This window comes from Haliaeetus leucocephalus, unplaced genomic scaffold (assembly GCF_000737465.1).
Source record: "Haliaeetus leucocephalus isolate CR32 unplaced genomic scaffold, Haliaeetus_leucocephalus-4.0 Scaffold616, whole genome shotgun sequence".
NCBI lineage: Eukaryota > Metazoa > Chordata > Aves > Accipitriformes > Accipitridae > Haliaeetus > Haliaeetus leucocephalus.
The window spans coordinates 6,088,664-6,110,237 of NW_010973052.1; the positions used below are offsets into that span (position 1 = coordinate 6,088,664).

General features: G+C 43.3%; 1 protein-coding gene across 1 annotated transcript in view; it reads left to right on the forward strand.

The window, feature by feature from the left end:
- CTSC (cathepsin C) overlaps positions 1–7,747 on the forward strand; it is an 18,761-nt gene extending 11,014 nt beyond the window's left edge. Inside the window, exons 4-7 of the mRNA XM_010578272.1 lie at positions 464–619; positions 2,228–2,343; positions 5,740–5,871; positions 6,620–7,747. Coding sequence (XP_010576574.1) covers positions 464–619; positions 2,228–2,343; positions 5,740–5,871; positions 6,620–7,122 — 907 coding nt within the window. The 3' untranslated portion in view covers positions 7,123–7,747. The remainder of the gene's footprint in view (positions 1–463; positions 620–2,227; positions 2,344–5,739; positions 5,872–6,619) is intronic.
- The last annotated feature ends 13,827 nt before the right edge of the window (positions 7,748–21,574 follow it).

Sequence of the window (21,574 nt, forward strand, 5' to 3'; positions counted from 1 at the left end):
TAACTCAAAAACATACCACTGTACCAGCTACTAGGAAGAAAATTAACTCTATCCCAGCTGAAACCAGGACACTGGGCTTCAGGTTTCAGCGAAAACTGTATGGACCAATTCTGTGACCGAGTACAAAGTTAATGCCAGTGATAATGTTCAGAATAAACCTGAGTGCACAAAGACAGAGGAGGATCTGCCAATTGCATCACACAGATGCTCGCTCCTTCAGTCTGTGGTGAAGGCCAGTTATAAAACTGGTGTGTCTAAAGATGATGATTGTAGCCTTTGAGTTAGTCTGTCTTAAATTTCAGAAACCTTGCCTTGATCCAGTAATTGCATGTTTCTTTATCAGTACCTACCAGGAGACTCTTCCAGAGTTAAGGAGTCTCTTCCATATTCAGTTTAGAGAACACACTTACTTTTCAATCCCGGTCCTTTTCTTACTGGTTTATTTGGTTGCTTTTGTTTGCAGATTTTCAAGCAGACGTTATGTGCACAACTTTGACTTTGTAAGTGCTATCAATGCTCACCAGAAGTCCTGGAGAGCAACAAGATACAAGGAGTATGAGAACTTTGCCCTGGAAGAACTAACTAGAAGAGCTGGGGGTCTCTATTCCAGAGCTCCAAGGTACGAAGGCCTTTTGTTTTGCCATAAACCCCACTGCTGCAAAGAATCCGCTTGTATTTGCCCTGGCTCTTCCTAGCTGTGTTTTGGCTGGTAGCTCAGATGTTTAATCAAGTTTCAAGGTCTTCCAGCTCATTTTCGTGGAGTGCCAATATATTTCTTCATTTGAATGATTATTCTGAGCATCTGTTGTCTCAAGCAATTGAGACAAATAGGATCATCTACCCTTTAATCTTGCACAGTAACTTGCTGCTGAATTCATATGTGCAGGAAAGAAGTTGGGACAGTGTCAGATGTCATCTCACTCTCCTGTTTACCCATCAGCTGCTTGCCATAGTCATGAGCTTCTACTTGACCATCTTCCTGGTTCTGCTAGTTCATAATTGCAATTAAAAAAGCAGTGAACCACATTCTGCTATTAAACATGAATAAGATTTTTCTGAGGGAATTCCCTGGTTACTTTGATAATTTGCCGTGCCTGCTACTAGGCTCCTCTTTAACAAGAATAGAGCGAAGAAGCATGAAGTAGCCCTGAGAGTGCCTTCAGGGTCTTGCAGATCACATGGCAGAGAATGCTAATGGGGATGGACACATGGCCCTGTACATTAATTTGAGGACTAGTTCTTTGATCTGAAGTTTCCCTTCTGTACAGCTGTTTTACCTTCTTTGTATTTTTGCTTTTTCTACTCTGATACTGCTGTGGGTAGGAAAGTTACTTACTTTTCCAAACCATGGCAATTGTATGTTTGTAGAAGAAGGTCCTACAACACAATAAAAATTCTGATTTGCGTGGGAGTATCATGTAGATTATCATGGTTTCATCTTATAGACAGAAGTCTCCTTGTAGATAGTCTTAAATACAGTAACCTATTTGGAAGCTCTGTTGCACCATGCAGTGCCATGACAGTATTTTGTTGGCACTCTCATGCTTTCAGAACAAACTCCTGTGTCTGGTGTTTGTTAATGGCACTTGGTGCATGACTTACTGGACAAGCATCAGGTTATGTGAAAGCTGAATGCAGGAAGTTCTTGGCTTGCTGGTATATGAGCATCACTTGGCTGCAAGTGGTAGATGAGGACAGGTAACATTCAATACTTCTTCAACAGTCACAGTAAAAACTTGCTCCAGTGAAGTCTCCGGAGCAAGTGGGTCTGCAGTTATTGAAGTCTTGATGTAAGCTATGTCTGTGTCTGCAGTTAAACAGTCTGTAGTTGCTGTCAGTGCATGATGCTAAGGTGAGGTGCCTTCTGCAGTCAGATATTCTGCATACCTTGTGATGGCAAAGGCATAAAGTAGCAGTTGTGTTGCAGCATTGCTACAGTCACTGAGAGTTACTTCAGCACTTCGGATTGGTTCAGAAGTATTTGACCTCACCAGCTTGTGGATACTTCATAATGTATTTCCTCGGGAAAATTTGAGTATGTCTTGCATCCTGCTGAAACTAATCTTTTGAGATTGACACCCACTCAGCTTAGATGGAGACTATTTAAAATTGCTTAGCATGAAGTAGGTGCAACTAGTAGAAGCTAGAAGGTGACGGCTGAGGCTTAAGTGATTGTTTCCTTGCCTAGAGTGTGATATGTTACTCAGAAGTGTTTTCTCCTCTTTAGACCAAAGCCTGCACCTCTAACACCCGAGTTACTCAAAAAAGTTTCAAGCTTGCCAGAATCCTGGGACTGGAGAAATGTGAATGGTGTCAATTATGTCAGCCCTGTTCGGAATCAAGGTAAAAAAAAAAAAAAAAAATCAGAACTCTGAATGAAATGCTCTGGAGCTCCTTTGATACACTTTGTAATTTGCTGTTAACAAGAAGGTTTTGTCTAGTGTCCTGCTGTTAATAGATTGCACCTTTACTATGAATAACCCGTGGAAACTGGGTGGAGTCCTGGTTGAGAACACTGCTGAAATAGGTGGTGGTGGTACTGGCTTATCCAAACAGCAATGTCTTTTGCTGGAGTGAAGGCCAATTACCACAGTGCCTTGCATAAAGACAGCTGTCAAGTTTTGTCCAAACAGTCTCGGTCATGGTTTTCTGCATGCTGACAGAACTGATGTACATTAATTTTTCCCTCATTCCTGTTGATGGCAAATTATCATGCAGCTTTAATGAATAAACCCATGAAAATTGTTTATACTGCCTCCAAATCTTATCACCCTGATAACTTTAGGAGTTACTTAAATGGCTAGTTACAAGTGGAGGTGTCAGTCACTATGAAAAGTGTGGACACTGATATAGAATACTTGTAAAAACTACTTTTTTTTTTTCTTTGCCCCTGTGATAGGGAAGTATTTAGCTCAAAGTAGAATAAAAGGATACCATTCTGGTATATGTTTATTCTGTAGGGAGTGCTTTTATAGCACTGTGGCGCAAGATACCTGAATTAGATGGTTACATACTGAAGGCCAGGAGTGGACTCAGTTAATGTGTCCCTTCCCCACTCCTCAATTTCCAAATAAAGTTGCATCTACTGGTAGATAGCTGGTTGCAACTTTGAGGGGAAGGGAACATAACGTTAGCATGGTGAGGAGGGGATGACTTGCATCACTGGTCCCTCATTTATGGCTTAGTTCTTCTGCCAAATTCTGCCAGCTGGACTCCTGGTAGCAGAAGCATAGGAAGGCTTATGGGAGTTCTAGTTCACAAGCTGACACACAGCACCACTGAAAGATGCCAACAAGAAATGATGCAGTCCTATGTAGGTGTGGGTCCTGTACTTTCTCCTGGTGTGAACTGTGAATATCCCAAGGACTCTTTTACCTTCCAAACAGTTCAACGCTTGGTCCCAAACCTACCCTTTCTCCATTGTGTCACTTCAAAGTTTCTCTAAATAAGAACTAGTCTGTTGCTTTCAATAATAAAGCTGCCTACACTTCTCCTGTAATCTGAGAATCCATGCTGAGTATGTTAAATGTCTGTGCAATCTGCATTCTGCTCCATTAAATTAGAATTTTAGCTTTCAGGCTTCCAATAAAAAAAAAACAAAACCACAAAACCTCCAAAAGATGACCTTGTGCAGAGTAGTGCTGACATACAAATTAAGTCTTGCCTACGGTAGCTTGTATGATTTTTCTGAGGCACTGGATATCAATGCTTCATTGAAATGATGGTATTAGAAAGTCTTAGTTGTATATCATTAAGATTATTAGATGACTAATTAGAAAATGCCATGGGCGAAAAGGCTGCAAGCAGTAAGATGCAAGTTGTCTGGTGCATGCAGAGGGAATTGTATGAATTACAAGATCGTGGCTTCCCACTTCTCACAGGCTTGTGGAGTCACTGCTTTTTACCTAAGGAGAAAAAAATGCAGCATCTGAAGTGGACAAGAATTAAAAGGGAAATGTGCGTTCTCTGTAGAATACCTTGAGACGTGGCAGGCTTCATGCAACTGCAGTTGTCTTGGACTGTAATACTTATTGCCCGCATGTTAGCATCCCTGCTAGTATTTCCTGTAGTCAAGAAAGTAAAGGTTGAGTTCTCGGGTTGTTTATAGAGCAGTAACTGCATCTTTGAGCCAAGAGATATGTTGTCTTTGAAGACAGCCCTGTTGCTGCTTGTTATCAACTTTACAGGGTGGGAGAAGAGGGGAACCTACAGATTTTGTTAGCCTTAGAGTGCAGTTCCAATTTCTTCCTGACTTCTTTCTGCAAGCTTTTTCTGCAGATCAAAGCAGGTGAAAAGCCTGGTCAGCTGATTCTTCACTAGATGCTCTGTGTCTCCTCCTTACTCCTTGTAATGTAGAGTGAGTGGTATCTGATGTGGCTGAAGCTTTAGTTGACTCTGGAAAAGAATTTGTGGGAAGGCTTACAAAAGCAACTACTCTTGCAGCTGTGTTTGGCTCTGCTGATACAGTGTGGTTGTCATGCTATGGGCCTCACAAATACCACTGTGGTAGCAGAAAAGAAATTTAGCAACCACCCCAACAGACTTCAGACTGAAATGGTTGCGTTAATTGTATTTTTTAGATTTTTGCACACAAAATGCAACAAAGAGTTCTGCAGCGTGGCCCATCTCAGATGCTGTTACTGTACAACGAGTGGGAGGCACCTTTCACTGCTTCAGTTTGCCCTGCTGGGCAGAGTGTTCACGTTCAGGCTGATTTTGCCCCTTCTCTTCAGAGATACGTCTAACTGAGCGGAGGCGCAATTTCATGAAGTCTTGCTTTTGTAATAGCTCTGCTTTTATACACCTACACAGTTCAGGAGAAAAGTATTTTGTTTTGTTCCTCAAGCCTCCCTCCTTTTCATAGCTCTGCCATATTTGACTTTCCTACTGTCAGGAAACAAAAGGAAATCGGGCACCTTAGTGACAATCAGTAGATAAAATAGGACCTCATCCAAGTAATTGTCCTTCCCTGTGATGCTTGTCATTCCACTTCCAAAGTTTTTTAATGTGTTACAGGAAGCCCCTAGGGAGTGAAGAGGCCAAAACTAGAAGCAATACTAAATTTTGATGCAAAAGTAAGGAGACTTAACTCTGCCAGGAAGCAGAAGGGAAATTAAGGTGCCTCTGAAAAGCCAGTGTACAATTACATGCCCTTGGGAAGTAAGGGGAGCTGGTGTGAATCCACTGTATCAAACCTGCTATTTATACCGCTATACTCTCAAAAGTAAGTTATTTTAGGGGTAGCTGTAGAGGTGGAATATTTTTTCAAGCATTAAATCCATTGGTAGGTTGAAATAATCTAGAACAATATTGTCAGTATTCACTTAAAATAGTTCATTGCCCCATAGCATATGCGCTCCATAAAGGGTTATAGTCTGAAGCAGTAGGTTATGAGCCTTCTCAGCCCTGCTAATGTGGTCCCTGTAGGTTCATTCTGAAGGAATAGCATAGGTCTTAAATGATACTACTGGAAAACACTGAAGAGCAACTTATTGTCTCTTATTCTTGAAAAAGCTCAGTGTTCCTTCACAAACTCTTTATAACTGCTTTTTGAATTGCATGCTTGAAAGCTAAATGTATATTTAAAGTTTGCTCTATCAGTGTTCAACTTCTAATCACTGCCTGGTAGGTTTTGACTCTTTTCGGTGAACTCTAGCAATAGTTGTACCTGAATGCAGGTGACTTGCCTTGTTTACGTTACTGACAGCTCTTCGTGGTTCCTTTTTCTCCTCTCCTTAGGCTCATGTGGCAGCTGTTATGCATTTTCCTCCATGGGCATGCTGGAAGCAAGAATACGTATCCTCACAAACAACACTCAGAAACCAATCTTTAGTCCCCAGCAGGTTGTATCTTGCAGCCAGTATTCTCAGGGTAAGTACACTGGTGTATACAAAGATAACTTTCATTAATGATAATGCTGCAGAAGGAAACTGTATATTAAAAACTTCCATGCCTTCCCCATCACCCATGATTTAGTTTTTTCATAAAGTATCTGGTAGGCTATGCTTTATAGTATCCCCTTTTTTTTTTTTTTTTTTTTTTTTGAAAGATTGCAGAGAATATTCCAGAGCTGCCAGCCCACCTTACTGTAGGGATGGGATTGAACCAGGGTAGGTGGCCTCATGGTCAGGACGTTACTGGATTTTTAGGTAGATCTGCCTGGGAGATGGGGAATATCTAAGGATTAGGGCTAAAAATACAGCTAAATTGCAATGCATACCTAGAAAGAGTGGAACTAAATATCCTACCAAAAGCGTATTCCGGAGGAGGAGGATATGAGCAAAAGCAATGACTAAAGCTTTCTAAAGGACAGTACCCATGTTAGGACAGGTCTTTTTTTACTGCATGTAACTAACTGCTCTTCCTGATGGGGAGTGTCAGGAGCAATTGGATGAGAAGGTAGTCCATGCATTAGTGTTCCCAGTATAGCTCCCACTGATGTGCATTTTGTCTTGTGTGTTTCAGAAAGCTAGCTGTAGCTAACTGAAGTATTAGGATTATCTGGGGTCACTGCAGTTTGTGTTCAATACTGTATCTAAAAGTATTCCAAAAGATTTGAGTAGAGAGTCTCCCACCTTAAATAACTCTCCAAGGGAATAAAGAGACTTTTTTTATTTAGGTTGTGATGGTGGCTTCCCATACCTCATTGCTGGAAAGTACGTCCAAGACTTTGGTGTGGTGGAAGAGGACTGCTTCCCTTACACAGCCCAAGATTCTCCATGCACTTTCAAGCGCAGCTGTTACCACTACTACACTTCTGAGTACCACTATGTTGGTGGCTTCTATGGAGGCTGCAATGAAGCCCTGATGAAACTCGAACTTGTTCTGCATGGGCCAATGGCTGTTGCCTTTGAGGTTTATAGTGATTTCATGCTTTATAAAGAGGGAATCTACCATCACACTGGGCTGCAGGATGACTTCAATCCTTTTGAATTGACCAATCATGCTGTCTTGCTGGTGGGCTATGGTACAGACCCAAAGAGTGGTGAGAAGTTCTGGATTGTGAAGAACAGCTGGGGCACATCGTGGGGAGAAGATGGTTACTTCAGAATTCGCCGTGGCACTGATGAATGTGCAATTGAAAGCATTGCAGTGGCTGCAACTCCTATTCCAAAATTATAAATGCAGAGGTCTTCATGTAGTGCCTTGTCCCCAGCCATAAGAACACACTGATTGTTAAGAGACTGTGATTAAAATCTGTCCCCTAGCTTGAACAGGGGAGCTTTAATGAAGTTTTCCAGAATAGAGCAAACGGTTTCCCTACATGAGAGGATGAACACTGTTAGCTCTGCTCTGTGCGCTGAAGGCTTCTTCTCGAGTCTGACAGTAGATCACCTAGAATGCAGTGGCTGTTTTGGTAACAGTGGTGATAGTAGTTATTCATCACTGGATATACATCTTCAGTCACCAGTTGCATTTTCTTCCGTGGACAATCTTGAACTTCAGATCTCAGAGGGAAGCATCTGCTATGATAATCTAACTACTCTGAAAGGACACTGTAGTGCCTTACTTCTCAGAAATCAGGAAGTTACTGCAATTTAGAACATAAGTGTGTATTGGGGAGGGAATGGGCAATTACACTGATTAAAAGGAAATTTTAAAGCTTTAAGTGTCCTGCAAAAACTGCATGTCAAACCTTTATCACAATGAAAATCAATTCTACATTTCAGGCTGTTACTAAATGTTCCAGTTCTGGATTTTATTGCTGCGCTTTGCAATTGATCATCTTGGAGTTCAATAAAAATTACCCCACTTTATAGAGTTTGTACTTGTGGAAGTAGTTGGTTCTTTATTTCAGTGACCTGTCTTAAGTTTTGAACTTCCTCTCAAGAATTTTTTACTTTAGCAGGATCTAAACTGGTGTGGAAGAAATATGAGAGGGGAGAGGAATTAGGTATTGTCCTGCTGAGGCCATGATTCTCACAGCAGCATCAACCAAGGTTGTCCAGGAGTCTAGTAGTCCTTGCTGTGGATATGGGGCAACTCATTGAGTAAATTGGCTAATTCCCCAGTAATCCTGCTTAAGTCCTCTCTGTTAATCTGTTGCCCTGTTTCTTTCAAATATACAAGGTAGAAAAATAGAGTTGGCGCGGGGGGAGGATTGCAACACTTGGAATTAACCTTTTCTTTCTAGGTGAAACTCGCCTGCAACACAGTCCTTGGTTAGTGCAGCACTCATATTTACTGTTCTTTGCATGAGTGAATGGGAGTGGCTTAGAGGTGAGTCCCAGTTTCATGGGCAGAAGATGACTTCTTTGGTAATCTGCTGTTAAAATAGTATGTGACCAAAGTAGTTAAGATTGTATTTTGTATGTAAAAATACTATGTTTGGGGGTTTTTTTAGGGTGTAGGGAAATTTATACAGAAAAATGGAACAGTTATCTGTAATGAAAATATCCCATTTAACTTAGAAGAGAAAGCTCCCTTTTACTTCAGTAGCAGAATTTCAGAACTACTTGACTACTTGTTCAAGTTGAGGGGCAGGGGAAGGATAGCTTTGTGGTTTTGGCTTGCTTTTTTTGTCTGTCCCGTGTCCCCCCCCCTGCCAAAAATATCAAGGCATGTTTGGAAATTTAGGACTTGTGTTTTGCCAGAATTTGAACAAGAACCTCTGGAATAGCTTATATTGTGCACTGGATTGTTATAGCTGAGGGAATTGGGGAGGGGGCGGGGGGAGTGGAGAGCAGGGCACTTGTTCCTTCGGGTTTGGATTATTTGGTGTTCCTGCAAAACAGAGTTCCATGAGGACTTAACCCCTGGTAGCAGCTGCAGTGTATCATGGAGACTTAAAATTCTCCCACACAACTCTTTGCCTAAAATATACAACCAAGCGCACGCCTTTCTCTTGCACTTCTCCCTCTTTTCCCCTTCCCAGGGGAAAGATTGTGTGTTATTTTCTTAGAAATTCCCCTATCTGTCACTGCTGTGTGGCAGCTGCACTGGTGTTAATGTGAGGATGGGAGAGTTCTCAGAGTGGTCTGTCACCATCACTGCCCCCAGCGACTGTCATCAGACATACTTGTTTGCCTCTGGCTGACTGCAGTATGTGAGTGTCCCTGTTTTCTGTATTTCAGAGTTGCACAGAGAAATGTCAGTCAGCCTGATGGATCTTCTATGTGGCCAACATGACATACTTGAATTCTCAACTGGTTAATATTCAACGATCACCTCCTCAAAGCTCAGGAGCAATGCATCCCAGCAAAGAGGAGGTCAGGCAAAAACACCAGGAGGCCTGCGTGGGTGAACAAGGAGCTCCAGGACAAACTCGGACACTAAAAGGAAGCCTACAGAGGGTAGAAGCAAGGACAGGTAGCCTGGGAGGAATACAGAGAAATCGTCTGAGCAGCCAGGGAACAGGTTAGGAAAGCTAAAGCCCCGATAGAATTAAATCTGCCAGGGATGTCAAGGGCAACAAGAAAAGCTTCTATAGGTACATTGGTGATAAAAGGAAGACTAGGGAAAATGTGGGCCCTTTCTGGAAGGAAACGGGAGACCTGATTACCTGGGACATGGAGAAGACTGAGGTAGTCAATGGCTTTTTACCGCTGTCTTCACTGACAAATGCTCCAGCCACACCATCCAAGTCACAGAAGGCAAAGGCAGGGACTGGGAGAATGAAGAACGACCCGCTGTAGGAGAAGATCAGGTCTGAGACCATCTAAGAAACCCAGAGGTGCACAAGTCCATGGGACCTGATGAGATACATCCACGGGTCCTGAGGGAACTGGCAGATGAAGTGGCTAAGCCACTATCCATCATATTTGAGAAGTCGTGGCAGTCTGGGGAAGTTCCCACGGACTGGAAAAGGGGAAACATAACCCCCATTTTTAACAAGGGAAAAAAGGAAGATCTGGGGAACTACAGGCCAGTCAGTTGCAACTTTGTGCCCGGCAAGATCATGGAGCAGATCCTCCTGGAAACTATGCTAAGGCACATGGCAAATAAGGAGGTGATTGGTGACAGCCAACATGGCTTCACTAAGGGCAAATCGTGCCTCACAAATTTGGTGGCCTTCTACGATGGGGTTACAGCATTGGTGGATAAGGGAAGAGCAACTGACGTCATCTGCCTGGACTTCTGCAAAGCATTTGACGCTGTCCCACATGATATCCTTGTCTCTAAATTGGAGAGACATGGATTTGATGGATGGACCACTCAGTGGATGAGGATGGTTGCACTCAAAGAGTTGCAGTCAATGGCTCGATGTCCAAGTGGAGACCAGTAACAAGTGGCATTACTGAGGGGTCAGTATTGGGACTGGTGCTGTTCAACACCTTTTTCAGTGACATGGGCAGTATGATTGAGTGCACCCCCAGCAAGTTTGCTGATGACACCAAGCTGGTGTTGCAGTCAACATGCTGGAAGGAAGGGATGCCATCCAGGGGGTCCTGCACATGCTTGAGAGGTGGGCCTGGGTGAACCTTATGAAGTTCAACAAGGCCAAGTGCAAGGTCCTACACATGGGTTGGGGTAACCCCAAGCATAAATACAGGTTAGGCAATGAGTGCATTGAGAGCAGCCCTGAGGAGAAGGACTTGGGGGTGTTGGTTGATGAGAAGCTCAACATGACCCGGCAATGAGCGCTTGCAGCCCAGAAAGCCAACCGTATCCCGGGCTGCATCAAAAGAAGCATGGCCAGCAGGTCAAGGGAGGTGATTCTCCCCCTTTACTCCGCTCTTGTGAGACCCCACCTGCAGTACTGCATTCAGCTCTGGGGCCCCCAACACAAGAACAACATGGACCTGTTGGAGCGAGTCCAGAGGAAGGTCATGAAGATGATCAGGTAGCTGGAGCACCTCTCCTGTGAAGACAGGCTGAGAGAGTTGGGGTTGTTCAGCCTGGAGAAGAGAAGGCTACAGGAGACCTTGTAGCAGCCTGCCAGTGCCTAAAGGGGGCCTACAGGAAAGATGGGGAGGGACTTTTTACCAGGGCATTTGGTGATAGGACAAGGGGTAATGGCTTTAAACTGAAAGAAGGTAGATTTAGATCAGATATTAGGAAGAAGTTCTTCACTGTGAGGGTGGTGAGGCACTGGAACAGGTTGTCCAGAGAGATTGTGTATGCCCCATCCCTGGAAGTGTTCAAGGCCAGGTTGAATGGTAGTGGAAGGTGTCCCTGCCCATGGCAGGGGGTTTGGATCTAGATGATCTTTAAGGTCCTTTCCAACCCAAAGCATTCTATGATTCTATGATCCTTTATCAAAATTTTCAGTTTTCACTTTCTCATTCTTCCATTCCCCTCCCAAACACCATAGCAGGTTTTTTTTTTCCCCCACCAAATCATTCATTTCTTCAGAAAAGCCGTTTCTGGTATGTGTTAAAATTCCCTTTAAAACATCAAAGCTATCGCTGATTTCACTTTCACCTCAATGGATGGGACTTAACTCTGCTTTTGACGATCAGCAGGGATAGAGCCGCCTGATGCAGCTGGGACTGTCTCACTTTAGGTTGAGAAAATGTAGGAAGTGGTGTGGGCTCCACAATGTGCTGAAGAGCACGGCGTAACGCCTGGAGCCTCTTGGGGATGTGGTGCAGCAGCCAGCGAGGAGAGAGAGGTTTTTTGGGGGTCTGTGTTCAGGTCTGCCAGTGACTTTGTGGGAGCTCCAGGGTGTTGCAGGAATGGGGCAGGGACGGCTGGGGGGCCTTCAGGTTGCAGGTGGCCTAAACTGCTGTGGAGAGGTGTCTGTCCCTGCTGCGTGTCTCACAGCACAGCCTTACTAATGCCCTCATCTGTACCACTTCGGCTGAGAGCAAAATAGCACTTGAATTTGTAAAATAAAGTGTACTAGCTAGGTCAGGAAGCCTGTGGGTGCTAACACTCTTGTACCCAGGCTGGTTCATGGCTAACTCTGATTTCCCCTACCCCAGTGCATTAAAGATGTAGATATATCTAGCTATTTTTAAAAAAAAGTCAATCTCAATTTGAACCTTGAATTTGAAACTTTGAGGGAGAGCTCATGTGTATTTAAAAAAAACAACTCCTTTCCATATCCTGAACAATATAGGCAGCATGTGGTAACTAAAGAAAAGGTGGAAGTTTCGACTACGGTATAAAATAATAAAACATACTTGGCTACTCCTTCTGAACAGTGAGTTTTAAGTGAAAATGCTTGCACCCTGTTTGACTGAGAGCCAGGGTATCTTGTGTGATGAGAAGAAGGTGTCGGGGAGTGCAGCTCGAGCAAGCTGAGGTTTCTCTGCTGGTTGCTATGGATCCTGGACATGCTGTAGGCTGAAGCGGTGTGTGAGCATGTGTGTGTGTGTGTGTATGTTGAAGTTTAAAAAAAAAAAAGAAGCATTTAATGACATCTGGGAAGTTAATAATGATGCCCAACTTTAGGAGGTGGTCAGGTGCAGTATATTAACAGAGCATCAGTTTTTATCAGTTCCCTCTGAATGACAGGTGGGGCAGGAGGAGAAGTTGAAGCCTTTCTGTACAGGCATAGAGAAACAGGCATGTGCATATGAAGAATTTTTCTGTATCTGTAAGAGGAAAGACACTAACATGTACTTCTGCCAATTATTCCTAATTGCTTCATTTGGATCAGCTGACTTGATCCAGCAGATGCTATTTAGTATGAGGTGCACAAGCTAAATTAATCTCTCTCTCTCTCATGGTAACATCTCACTAGGCTGATAATTTAGCTCGCTCTTCTCCAAGCACATTTTGCTATTTGCAGTTTAAGATATATATGCATGTTTATACTTGAAGTGATCTCTGGGACCTCTAAATTACCTCATTAAATAGAGAATATTTTTAAGAGCTGTGTAGAAGGGCTGATATCACTTTAGCAATGTGACAGGTGATAAATTTTAAGTATGGTCATAAGCACCAAAGATATTAAAAGTGATGTCTTCGCCCTAGGAGGATTGCAGAAGTTTGGAAAACATTGTGCATTCTTAAATGTCCAGCAATTCCAACCCTGATTCTCTGCATGTAAGATAGGAAAAATTTCCAAAAATTTTAACTAACTGTACAGAATCCTTATGATTATATTTAACAAATGAAATATAATATATACAGCATGTGGATTTTTTAAAACATCATTTAATTTTCTTTTCTATTACTGTCTTTACTTATTCAACACTTGTGACAGTAATATAATATACAATGATGGCCTCTTCTATTGTTCTGTTTAGTGTTTAGCCAGAATAAATAGGATTTTTGGTCTGGACTGTACATAGGATTCCCTAAGACTTTTTCTCTCATTGGCAATGATGACTGAAGGAAACTAGAGTATCTCAGAAGATAAATCTTCCTGAAAGCAGACATGCCATGGCCTCTGAGAGGCTGTTAGTTCACCTGGAAACCACATGCCCAAAGCAACAGTCTCTTGACTTTTGGCTCACTACTCCGCTCTTGGTCCTGCTGTGCCACTTCTTTGCTCGCAGCCCCTTTGTGAGCCCCAGTTCTGCATCAAGGTTCTGGTAAATCCCTTGAGCTCATTTAAAATTCCGATCCTATTTTGGGACCCTCTCACCTCACCCTTTAAGTGTTTAGGCATAAGTAGGAATACTCCAAAAGCTCAACATTTGCAGATTGGGTGACTGAGTCTGCAGTCTGTACTGTACTGTCACTTTTCACAAAGATTTCCTTCTAAATCTCATACATTAATAAGGCTGCTGAGGCTGTGAATTTTGTCACTCAGTTACATATCTCCCTCCTTTCCTGCAGCCCTCTATTAACCCTGGGATTATATGTGCAGGTTTAAATTTCAGCAGGATAATAACGGCAGGAAACTGCATCCAGTTGTGGGGGAAAAAAAATCAATTACAAGAAATGGACTAAAAGGCCAAATCAAATACATAAAACTCAGCAGTGGGAAGATAAAATACAAGCAATGCAATGCTTCTTTTCACAGAACGTATCTATTTTCTGTGTGAGCTGCCCTGAGGAAAGAAGTAGAAATAGGGTGATTGCATCTTCCTGATTGCTGGGTGCTGATTTTTCAGTTGTAACATTGCGAGGGTGATTTTTTTTTTTCTTTTTTAATTAAAGAGGCTGGCAAAACAGAACTTGATGTTAGCTCTATCTTATCCATTAGGATTGCAGAGGTTTGTAATAGCAGCATTAAAACTGCTCCAAATGGAAAATGAATGGGACCGTCTGGGTGTGGAAGAACCAGGATGGATGGGAGGAGATGGGCTGTAGGAAAGGCTGGTGCCGATGGCACCTGGGTTGACAGCATATTACATTCCCAACACATCTGCATGAAGTCCATCAGGACACCCAGAACAGGTAACGAAGGGTAACCTAAAGCAAGGGACATCCTAAAAGAAGGGGCAAGCTAAAGGAAAAAAAAAAAAAAAAGACAGATCACCTACCTATGCCAGTAAGACATGATGGGATAGAAGAAAAGGACAAATCCTTTTCAGCAGCTTCCAGGTATAAAGGCTAGATACTTTATCAAGAAAATCCTGATGCTTCACAGGAGTGGGACAGAATGGAGAGGCAAAAGATCACAACCAATTTCAGATCCGAAACAGTACAAGAAAGACTCATCCAAAACCAGCGCCTGAAGGCTAACCTAAGGATGAGGAGATGATGAGGGCTGGGTAGCTGGCATCCCTTTTCCTTCCTGTTTCTGCAAGGAAACCTGGCCAAAGCACTGGGATATACATGAGTGTAAGTGTACTGGCTATTTGAACATATAGCATGGCACTTGTAAGAAGGTGGGTGTGAAAGCGTTGCTGTATGTTTTAAAATAAAATCACTTTTCCCTCCTATAGGTCTTGTATTGAGTTTTGCTACACTGCTGCTACAGGGAAGCAATGCTAATTACTGCAAAATCTCTGGCTTAAGAGTTCAGCTACACGTCTCCAAGTACAGCGCTCTTCCTCAGCATTAATTTGTGTGGTGTTTTGAACCTATGAACAGTCATGTATGGCAAAGCTTATGTTTACCTTCTAATTCGTTTACACCCTTCCTGCAATTCCACTTCCACCAAGAAAAGAAACGTTGGCTGTGCCATGACAGGTGATGGCCCTCTTACATGTGTTACAGATTAAGTAAAAATTCATAGCTGGGAGCCTGGTTCCCAATGGAAAGGGCAGCTGTCTCATTGCTAAAATGACTTCCCGAATGGGTAGGTGGTTTTTTGTTTGTTTGAAATGAGTGCTAAAAACAGGTTAAAAGTGGTCAAAAACCATAAAAGCCATTCTGGTGTTTCTGAATTACTTAGTAATTTTTTCTTATTTTGTAATGTGTTCATAAAAAGCTACAAAAAGGGAAGATTTGAGAAAAAGATAAAGTTTCAGCTGCTCAGCAACATCTCCTGGCATTCCTTTTATAGATATAGAGATATATATAAAAATAAATAAATATATATATACACAAACAGAAAGGACTTTTTTCTCTCTTTTTTTACAGTTCAGAATGTGGCTGAACGTCCCCATCTGGAAACCCTGCACCAGACAGACTGAGGTCCACACAGCGTTACTTACCCTCCTTATCTCTAACCTTGTCTGGTCTTGCCTGTTGAGATAAGGCTTCCAGGACCAGACCTGGCCACCATGCAGAGTGTGAGCAGTGTTCAGCACGCAGCAGCCTTTCTTGTTGAGCCTTGAAGCGCTATGCCGAGAGCAGGCTAAATAATGAGCAATAAAGGGTGGAAGGAGCCCATACCCAGCACTGTCTTTATAAACACTTTTATTGTATCTTATTCCCTGTTCAAAGTCTTGTCTTTGGGCAACAGGAAGAAGAGTGGCCTCCTGGCTGCTGTTTTGGGGTGAAATGGTTCCTTCTGGAAGGGCACTTGAGTTGCTCCTTCCCTGGAGCATGAGTGAGGGTGGTGGGCAAGGGGAGACCTCTGGAAGGAGAAGCAGCAAAGGGAGAGCCTGGAGGATGAGGGGGGACTAATCAAAAGGGCAAAAGACAGCCAGTACAGCCAGGCCTCAGAGAGGACAGAAAGAAAAAGTTCCCTTGGTGTCCCAAGGAGTCTGCTCAGAGGTTGCCGAGAGTGGGGAAAACTCGAAAAGTTGCTGTGAGCAAGATTAAAGGGACGTCAGCCTGTGCTGCAAGGAGACAGTGGGCATATTTTCATCTCTCTGAATTCCCCAAACCATAGCTTTGCTCTAAATCCTGTTGTACTAAAACCTACCTTTAACATCCCAGTTTCTTTTGGTGGGCTGAGAAAAGGAGCAGTCACATCGACTGATGTGGCCAACACAGGAGTCCTGTCCTCTTGGAGGAACATGCAGACCTACATGCTCCACTGAGCCATTGCATGTCTGAAAGCAAAGAGAGTTTTTGGGGCAGAAACTCTGATGTAGTCTGGCTGGAATACACCAGGTGAGGAGCTGGCTCAAGAGACGACTCTCTTAAACCTTTCAGCAGGGAAAAATATCCACCACTTTTATAAGAAAAGCTTGCTCTGAGCAGGATATGACTTTTCTTGATATTTGACATTTGTGACAATGTTTTGCAGTTGGTTTGTGTGGGTTGCACAAGGGCAGTATTTGGCCATGACAGCAGCAGCATCACCACATGAAGTCAGCAGAAGTCTTCAGTAAGACCGGATTGTTCCCTTGTCTGTGTGGGGCAAGGAGATGTTAGATCTGGGGAAACACTATGTTTTTCGGTTGTATTAACCAAAAATTAGATCCTGGTTCTGGCTGAGAATGAGTACAAATGAGGGTTCTGGGCTTTGCTATGTTATTAATAAAAGCTGCTGTAATGGGGGACAGTATGGACATATAGTCAGATCTTGGGCTTAGCTCCTCATGCAAGTGAAATGCTGTGGCAATACATTTATAATGTGCCTCAAAAAATGATTTATTGTTAACAATAGGCACTAATATATTTCAGCGTAAAAATGTCCAGAATCATTATACTTTCTTAGGAAGATGAAAGGGAACAAAAAAAAGCCTTTTTTTCTAAAAAAAAACCCCAACCCTCATCTCTGCAGGTATAAAGCAATTCCTTTCTTTCTTGACCTTTCTCTTGAAGGGAGCAACAATAATGTTTCAGTTGCTCCTGTGAATGGCAGTGTGATGTGTCCCCGAAAGGTAATAGGTATGCAGTTCAATATGTCTCTGCCTCTCTGCAATCAGTAACAGGAGAGAGGTTGCTGCTTATTTAGAAATTCTCTAAACTGGGTCATTACTCATGTTGCATTTCACTTGCACGTTATGCTCTTACATCTAAATATTGAGGGTTGGGCTGTGATAAGACACAGTAGGCATTGGTAATGACTGGGTACCACTGTGTGCGTCTGTGATTGTGAATCTTGAATAACCATGAAAAACTCTTCAGTGAGCTAGAGTGAATTTCTGCAAACGTTAAATTGTCACTGGAAGAGACAAAACAGGGTGGAAGTTCAGGAAATCATCTATAATTTTCAAGCACTTTATTCTTGGGCAGATAAACGTTACTTACAGTGAGCAAATCCTGTCTCCCTGTGCAATGCCACTGATTTCAGTGCAACTGTTCAGGCTACAAAGCATCAGTCTCTATGAGTAAGAGTGTAGGATCTGCCCTTTCTTTTTGAGTAGACAGATACCCACAGGCAGCAGACTTACTAAGCATCCCAGACAGATGTTGAAAATTGCCATCAGCACTGGGTGTTTTGCCCAACTTTTTCTGTGCCTTTTGCAGCTGTTCTCTAAGATTAAGCGGTTTTGTTGGGTTTTTATTTCAAGAGCCTTTTGTTGGTGTTTGCAATAATTTTTGTAAGTCTGTCAGCATTTTTTTCTACTTCTGAGTAGGGCTTGGTTTGGAACAATAATTTCTGTATAAAAACTGTCAGTGGGGCCTCATGAAAAGGAAGCTAATGGCACTGGTTGTCCCAGACTATTGCTGGTGGCCAGGCATGCTCAATACACGACAGAAGTGACCAGACAGGCTACCCCTCCCCACATGGATCATTTTGGGATTTGTAAAACTCTCCACACCTTCCCACCAGCACATCTGTGCTTCTAAAGTTGTTCTGGTAGTCAAGGGGACATTATTCCTGTCAGCAGTGACACAACTTCGATGGCATTTTAGCCTCTAGTTTCTATGTAATGCATCCAGTGCTAGATGTTGTAGAGTTTTATCAAGCTAGCTGAAGTCACTGCTGACTTTCCCACAGCTCAGCTATGCCAGGTGTAGCAGCATCTGTGGCTGAGATGAGACCTGAGGATATCAGTTTTCCTTCCTGTATTGGGTCTGGCTGAGATGGAGTTAATTTTCCCCATAGCAGCCCTCATAGTACTGACTGGTAGCTAGAAAGGTGCTGATAACACCTCAGTGTTTTGGCTACTGCTCACGCACCATCAGGGCTGTCTCTCCAACATTCCCCCCCCACCAGTAGGCAGGGGGTGGGCAAGATCTTGGGAGGGGACATAGGCAGGACAGCTGACCCAAACTGACCAAGGGGATATTCCATACCATATGATGTCTGCTCAGCAACAAAATCTAAGAGAAAGGAGGAGGAGAGGGGACATTCGTTATTACAACGTTTGTCTTCCAGAGCAACAGTTATTCATACTGAATCCCTATTTCCCGGGAAGTGGCTGGACATCACCTGCTGGTGGGAAGTAGAGAATAAATTGGTTTTGCTTTCCTTTGCTTCCACACGCAGCCTTTGCTTTTGCTTTATTCAGCTGCCATTATCTTGACCCACAAGGGTTTTTTTCCATCTTATTTTCTCCCCACCCTGTCCTGCTGAGGAGGGGAGTGACAGAGCGGCTTGGTGGGCACTGGGCATCCAGCCAACGTCAACCCACCACACTTCTCCTCATAGCCTGAGTCCCAAGTGGGTGTGTAATTTTCTCTGAAAAGAAAGACTCACTTGGACTGAACAAAAGCCTTCATACATGAGTGTTTCAGGATGTGATCTGTGGGCTGTTGAAGGATTTAGCAATCCTGTTTGTAGCCTGCAATACAGAGACACTAGAAAGAGAAGCACAGGTCAGAAATAGCAGAGGGGACTGTTGCAGACATAACAGCAGGTGATTCCTTGACATCTTTGCATGTGTCATTTACTGATAATCATATTTTGCACAGATAAACTGCCCAGCATACCGTAGGGTTTTAGAGCCCCCACACTACTGCACGGCTCACCTTCATGCCCATGAACAGCAATCTCATAATTAAGCATCTACTTGTGCATGACTGCTTTCAGCCTCTTCAGATGCAAAATGTACTGAAAATGGAGTATGAATATGACTTGACTGCAATATGAACTGATCTATAAACCCAGTGCACCAATAATCTGATTAATTCAGCATATAGGTCAGCTATTAGAAGCCTCTGAGCTCTTCTTCTGAGATACCCAGAGATCTTAAATTTCTCTTACTTGGCAAGGTACTGTGGATACTTCATGTCTTCCATGAAATGGTCAGGACCACATAGGATTAGGCCCTCTGGCTATTCATTATTTCATGCCAAACATTATCATATAGTCTATTCTAGTACAGTAAAGCTCTTGGGAGCTTTGCTGTGCACATCATCCATTCTGAGACAGTTGCAGCAGGAGACAAATGAGGCAAAAAGGATTGCAGCTGACAGTGCTGTATGAATAAATTGCTTGATTTCTCATATAATGGGCAACTACTGTAAGGCTCCTAATCTGTAATGACCTAAATAACTTAGACGGACCTGCTCCTTAAACCGAACCTATTCCCGAATGTCTTTTTTCCTTGGTATTAGAAATATTCTTACATATTATAGCCTTCCTCAGACACCTGGAAGAAGCCTCAGGTTCGCAGGCTCTGGTCCTCATGGGGACTTTAGTCACCCCAATATCTGCTGCTGGGGCAGCACAGCAGGGCACAAGCAACTCAAGAGGTTTCTGGAGTGCATTGATGGTAATTTCCTGACGCAGGTGATTGAGGAGCCGATGAGGGAAGATGCCTTGCTGGATCTTATACTTACAAACCAGGAGGAACTGTATGGGGATGTGAAAACTGGGGGCAGTTTTGGCTGCAGTGACCATGCAAGGGTGGAGTTCAGGATCCTGAGAAGAGGGAAAAAAGCAAAAAGCAGTGTCACAAGCCTTGACTTCAGGAGAGCAGACTCCAGCCTGTTCAGGCATCTACTTGGAAGAATCCTCTGGGAAGCCCTGGACAGAAGAGGGGTCAAGGAGAGCTGATTGATTTTCAAGAATCACCTCCTCCAAGTTCAAAAGCGATCCATCACCATGTGCAAGAAATCAAGCAAAGGCAGCAGGAGGCCTGCATGGATGAACAAGGAGCTCCTGACTAAACTCAAACATGAAAAAGAAATGTACGAGTGGTGGAAGCAGGGATGGGTGGCCAGGAAGGAATATAGACTCACTGTCCGAGCGTGCAGGGATGCCTCCACAAGTGCCAAAGGAGCTGTATGATGTCATTGTGAGACCACTCTTGGTTATCTTTGAAAGGTCATGGTGAGCAGGAGAGTTTCCTGAGAGCTACCAGGCTCAAAGGGTTGGGAACAGCTGCACAAAGCCTAGCTGGAGGCCAGTGACTAGAGGTGTACCTCAGGGATCAATACTGGGGCCAATTCTGTTCACCATCTTCATTAATGACCTAGATGAGGGGACAGGTTGCACCCTCAGCAAGTTTGCAGGTGATACGAGGTAACTGATACACCAGAGGCGTGTGCTGCCATTTAGAGGGACTTTGACAGGCTGGGGAATTGGGCAGAGATGAATCTCATGACATTCAACAAGGGGAAATGCCAAATCCTGTAGCAGGAGAGGAATAGCCCCAAGCATCAGTGCACGCTGGGAGGCCAACCAGATGGAAAGAGCTTTGCAGAGAAGGAACTGGGGGTCCTGGCGGACAACAAGTTGAACCTGAGCCTTGCAACAAAGGTGGCCAACATCATCCTGGGCTGCATAAGGCAAAGCATCATCAGCAGGTTGAAGGAGGTGATCTTTCACCTCTAATTAGCACTGGTGAGATACACCTGGAGTGCTGTGTCCAATGCTGGGCTCCCCAGTATAAGAGACAAGGAGGCCTGAGTCCAGCAAAGGACCACAAAGATGACTAAGGGCTTGGGGCATCAAGGACAGGCCATGGGAGCTGGGGCAGTTTCAGCTTGGAGAAGAGAAGGCTCATGGGGATCTTATCAATGTGTATAAATACCTGATGGGGTGAGTAAAGAACACAGACAAAGATAGAAATTTTATTTAAACATAAGAAAAAAGCTTTTTACTCTGTGTTTGGTCTAACACTGGAACAAGTTGCCCAGAGGTATTGTGAAGTCTCCACCCCTGAAGATATTCAAAACCAAACTGTACATGGCCATGAGCAATGTGCTCTCATTGACTCTGCTTTGAGCAGAGGGGTTGGACTTGGTGATCTCCAGAAGTACCTTCCCACCTCAGTGATTCTGTGATATTTTAAATTATAGCAAATACAACTTACAAACTATACTCTTGATGAACTTTTATCAGGTAAAGGGAGTATCTTTTGTTGTTTTGTTTCATGGTTTAAATTTGCAGTTTGGGAACCCAGTCCTCAATGAAAATTATTTAAGCCAATGCATATTAACTTAGGATCTATTCTTATAAAAGTTCCTGCACATAAAGTCAGTGCTGCTTGATGAGCACCGTTAGAGACTGATAGTCTCCAAGAATCAGACTTAAATCTACTTGAATCAGATA